Source organism: Pinus tabuliformis, chromosome 2_2 (assembly GCF_031772625.1).
Source record: "Pinus tabuliformis cultivar Carrire ecotype Pingquan chromosome 2_2, CPIR1, whole genome shotgun sequence".
NCBI lineage: Eukaryota > Viridiplantae > Streptophyta > Pinopsida > Pinales > Pinaceae > Pinus > Pinus tabuliformis.
Window position 1 is genome coordinate 77495296 of NC_142300.1, and position 5417 is coordinate 77500712.

Sequence of the window (5417 nt, forward strand, 5' to 3'; positions counted from 1 at the left end):
GTGAACATTGCTTTCGGAATAATAAAATACTTGTTGTTATTTCTCATTGTTATATGTACTGGGTATATTTCTTAGCATATTTGGTATTTGGGTATCGTCTTACATGTTAAGAGCATAACATCTAATTCAGTGTTTTTTTGAAAAATAGTTGTCGTGCATTTTAAGGAGACGAGTGCATATTCTTCAAGGAGAAGGGGAGTTGTGACTTCTGATTGCATTTTTGAAAGAATGGAGCTTTTTTTCTTCTTATTAGTTATTGTGGTTTTCAATGGCTCTTTCATGTTTCCAAGGGTGAATTCAGTACGTATCCATTTAGACAACAGAATGGATTCGGTTGTCACGTATAATGTTCAGCAATATGGTGCAAAAGCAGATGGCATCACTGACAATATGAAGGTGAGAGAAACCTAAATCAATGAAAGAAAAGGGATACAGACATAAGGTTTAACAATTAAATTTGTTGTTTGTTTGTTATCTGTAGGAATTTTTGGCAACGTGGAATGCAGCTTGTTCTTCTACTCGACCATCTATTGTCTACATACCGAAAGGAAAATTTGTGGTTGGTCCAGTTTCGTTTACGGGGCCATGCAAGAATGCTAATATTATGGTGCAGGTAAACCGTTAATATTCAATCATTCCTCACATCAAGCTTTCTGGATTTCCTTATTTTGAGCATTGAGATGTGTTTTGGCAGATAACTGGGAATTTAATTCCACCACCCAACAATAATTTATGGAACCCACAAATTCCAAATCAATACTGGTTGCAGTTCACGAAGGTAGATGGTCTAACTGTGAATGGTGGAGGATCCTTGGATGGACAAGGAGCCTCCTGGTGGAACATGTGTAAAAAGGTAAGTGTAAAATTACCATTTGTACAATTGAGTCCTGCATTGTTTCATAATGATTTGGATACACATCCTCATACTTAACACTGATTTCATAGTGATTTGGATACACGTCCTCATACTTAATACTGATTGAATACATTGTCTTTGGTGCAGTGCAAATCTGGGCCTGCGGTAAGTTCTTTACCCCTTTTTTTCACACAGTAATTCAAGTGTTGAACAATTAGGAACATATAGTGTAAGGAGTTTATCATGAGTACGATTTTGACATTGTGGAATGATAATGGGCAGTCTTTACGATTGGTGAGCACTAGTAATACGGTGGTGAGAGATTTGACTTCCATTGATAGCAAGCGGTTCCATATTACGATAGATTCAAGTGACAAAGTTCTAGTGGAGGGATTAACTATTCGAGCCCCTGCAGATAGCCCCAACACGGATGGGATCCACATAGATTCTTCTAATGTCCATCTTCGAAATCTCAGCATTGGAACAGGTACCATATTTCCCATCAACAATTCAAAATTGTTGGAGGAAGGGTAACTATTATTTGAAAGATAAAAGCTTTAACTTTGGTTGTGCAGGAGATGATTGTATTGGTATTTTGGAAGGGAGTTGGAATCTCTACATTGAACAAGTTACTTGTGGACCGGGTCATGGAATTAGGTGAAATAGTTTGATAATATTTCAATTGGGTGCCAAAGGATATGAGTATTCAATGCATTGCATTGCACTAATAATGGGTTTATGTTGTTATTACACAGTGTGGGAAGCCTGGGCGGATATCCTTCTCTTCATGGAGTCAACAACGTCACTGTAAATGGAGCTTCTTTCACGGGCACTGACAATGGAGTTAGAATTAAAACATTGCAAGGAGGGAAGGGCATTGCTAAGGGAATAACATTTGAGAACATACGAATGAACAATGTAGCAAATCCAATCATCATTGACCAATACTATTGCCCACATTGTACTGCCCAGGTGATCATGATTTTACATCTAATCTGAACAATTTCCCTTTAGTTTTTTACCATATATTTTTAGTAAGTTTTTTTCTTTGCTTACTTTGTATGTGGCACTTGAGGGTTGAAGCATCATATGACCACTATTTCCCTTTAGTTTATTACCATATTTTTTTAGTAAGTTTTTTTCTCTGCCTACTTTGTATGTGGCACTTGAGGATTGAAGCATCATATGACCACTTAAGTTTTGTAGCGTACTATCAAGATTTGTAACTTGTTAGTTTTTGAGATCAGCTTTGGAGGTTTGTATCTTAGTTTGTGGTCAAATATTATTTTGTTATTAATGGTAAGTGCACATGTGCAGGAATCCAATATGAATGTGCAGATTAGTGATGTGATGTACAAAAATATAACGGGGACTTCAGCAACAAAGGAGGTCATTAATTTAGTATGCAGTAAAAACTTTCCATGTGAAGGTATCAAAATGGAAAATGTGAATTTGAATTATGGAAATAATGGAGCTCAATCTGTGTGTAAAAATGTGAAGGGACTTGGAGCTAATTCTGTGAAGCCCTCTCCTGTTTGTTGAAAGGTGAATGATTAGTGTAAATGCCAACTTTATAATGTTGGTTTTTGTATTAGCTATTTTGTAATTTGAATTGAATATGAATTTTTTGAGTTAAGAAAATAAGAAAGCTGGTCTTTTTGGTATAAAAATGTCAAATTCTTTAAACTTAACCTTCCTTGGATGGTGAATGCTTTTCATATACCAACTTGAACAAGTTCGAAGTTCCACTAACTATCTATGTTAGCTTTTGCACGAAGTATCTTCAATATAAATTTGTATCCAATTGTTAGAATGATTAAATTTAAATTAATTTTTGTATTTAATTGTTAAAATGATTAAATTTAATTTAATTTTTGTAAAATGATTAAATTGTTAATTTGAATAAATTAAAATTGAGAATATGATATTGCAAGTATGAGAAAAAGTATTGTCAATCACTTTTCTATCCCAATTTGTTGTATAAATAAATACTAGTAGTAGTAGTGCTATCATTGAAGCTGTCCGACCGACAACCATGAGATCATACTACTTGCTTTTTTTAGTTGTTGTTGTTCGTTACCGTGTGTGTGCATGCTATCATTGAAATCTTAAAAAATCAAAAACTCTACCACCAGAACGGAGAACGGAGAAGGCTTGAGCCGTGTGCTGGACATGTGAATATTGTATGCCATTGTGGAGCTTTATTTCCCTAACACGACTTCTGCCCATAAAAGCTTCGTGTCCCCGAGACTCATTATGTTTCTTCACCAACAAACACAAAAAATTACTTACTAAGAATAAGAATGGATAATAAAGGAAGGAATAATAGAATAGATGAAAAAAAATGTGATATGTCTAGATGTTGCCTAGTTTGGACTTGTTTCCTTTGCAACATAAATTATTTATTAAGAACAGGTAATTTATGTATGCCTCATGAATGGAGACCCCAATTTCATTTAACAATTATAAAGTTTTAATTTATAAAATATTTCCAATCAACCAAATAAATTAAATTAATGAAATTTAAAATGTGAAGTTTGAACTTTGAAATTGATAATTGAATCTTTACAAATATGAAATTTACAACAAATTGCTTATTCCACATTGCAATTCTCCCTCAACCACTATATCATAGCCATCTAATCTCACAGCTCTCTTATACATCTTCAAAATTTGTATGACCACATGTAGGCATGATCCTTCGCACGCAACTAAAGAATCCAACCATACTCTCACTCTAGTAGTCAAAGTGAGCAGAGTAAAGCAATGTATGGTATGAGGTGGGTGAAGGAGCATACTGTTCCATATATCATGAAGAAATTACCATGATGTACATGAGATTTCCCTCCTTACCCGATCTCTCACAGGCTACTAAACATCAAGTATGGAAGAATGTAATGATGGTAGAATATCAATTAATAATGAACAATGATGTTTGGGAAATCATTCCTAGACCAAAGGATAAATATATTATGACATGGAAATGGATTTATAAAATTAAGCATGCAATTGATGGAAGCATCAACAAATATAAAGCTAGATTTGTGGCTTGAGGATTCTCTCAACAAGAGGGAATTGATTATGATGAAAAAAATTATCCTTTAGCTAGGTACATGAAAATTAGAACTATCACCTCTATTGCAGCTTCTATGGGATGTAATATACATTAAACAAACTCGAAGGATTCTTTTCTTAATGGTACGATTGATGAATAAGTCTACATCGAACAACCTCAAGGGTTTGAAGTACGTGGGAAGGAAACCAATGTTTGTAGATTGAATAAGTCTCTATATGGCTTAAAACAAGGCCCTAGAGCATGGTATGCTCGTATGGATGCTTATCTAAAAAACCTTGGTTTCATCAGAGGAGTTATAGATCCAAACCTCTACATACAAGTATTTAAAAATGAAGCAGTAATCATTTTTCTATATGTGGATGAATGATTAATAACTGGTATGGAGCATTGTTTTCATCAATGCAAGAAGGATATTGTTTGGTCAATTTAGTGAAGTCTAAATTGCAACTTTTAAATGTCAACCCGGGGCTCGTAAGCTGATGAAGTGAGGTGTACTATATGTACTTAGATAACCGTTTTCTTAATCTTTTGTCGTTTTTTGCTTTTTAAGTTTGTTTTCGAATGTATCTTTCCTATTGTGATGTGATGGAAGTAATAAAGCAAGTGAAATGTGGATGATTGTGGTGATCTTTAAATGATTTCTTCAAAACTTGAAAAGTATTCTACAAGAAAGCTTGAACAACAACTGCAATAAAATCAAGGCTTAAAATCAAATAAAGGACTAATGGCATCGGCCCAGTATCTCTGCTGCTGATGAAAATGAAAATGAAATTTATATTAACTCAACTAAAAGCAAGAACAACTACTTTACACTACTTTACACTATTTTAACTCTTCATTTAGAATCTAATCAATGTGAAATTTAAGTGAGACAAATCACACTATTTTAACCTTTTCTTAATCATGTGAGAACAATTATGAACAGGTCAGTAATGTGAGTCTTAAAGCAAAATAAACCAAGCTGCACTAAGTGATATTTTTGCTCCAATAAAGTTAATTGATTATAGAAAAAGAACCATCAATAAATGAACAACTTGATAACTACTGAGCAGAAAGTAAAGTGCAAGTTAAAGAAATGACAGTAAGGAAAATCAAAACTGCAAAACAATGAATGTCAGCAACATAGATAAGACGATCACGCATGCCACTAGTTATGAAAAGAAAAGAAAGAAAATTGTCTCGGGCTTGCCTAAGAAACCTGCATAACACACTGATCAGTCATGAACAAAAGTGCAGAAATGTAAATCGGCGGAATTCAAAGTTTATGTACAACTAATATACATGTTGAAAAGAAATAAAAACACAGCAATTAAAAGACATCTGTACAGCTATTATACATGAAACAAGAAAGAGAAATGCAGGAAATTAAAGATTACTATACAGGGCTTCAGCAAACAGGGGCCCTCTGCCTACTTCAGCCGGTTCAAGGAGCAGTTATACGCTTAAGTATAAAATAGTCTTCTCATGTATTGACATCAAATGTAA

The 5417-nt window shown here is 34.0% G+C and overlaps 1 protein-coding gene across 1 annotated transcript; it reads left to right on the forward strand.

The window, feature by feature from the left end:
* Positions 1–324: 324 nt before the first annotated feature.
* On the forward strand, positions 325–2398 carry LOC149191526 (putative polygalacturonase At2g43860). The gene is made up of 8 exons (XM_089406673.1): positions 325–396; positions 482–613; positions 695–853; positions 1004–1021; positions 1139–1343; positions 1432–1513; positions 1612–1828; positions 2174–2398. Exons 1-8 carry the CDS (start codon positions 325–327, stop codon positions 2396–2398), a joined length of 1110 nt encoding a protein of 369 aa, XP_089262799.1.
* Positions 2399–5417: the final 3019 nt, after the last annotated feature.

Bases quoted from the DNA above. Each gene is read 5' to 3' on its own strand.
- LOC149191526 (XM_089406673.1), top strand. From the start codon at position 325: ATGGATTCGGTTGTCACGTATAATGTTCAGCAATATGGTGCAAAAGCA. The intron at 397-481 runs GTGAGAGAAACC...TGTTATCTGTAG, and splicing joins GCATCACTGACAATATGAAG to GAATTTTTGGCAACGTGGAA. The intron at 1,344-1,431 runs GTACCATATTTC...TTGGTTGTGCAG, and splicing joins AAATCTCAGCATTGGAACAG to GAGATGATTGTATTGGTATT.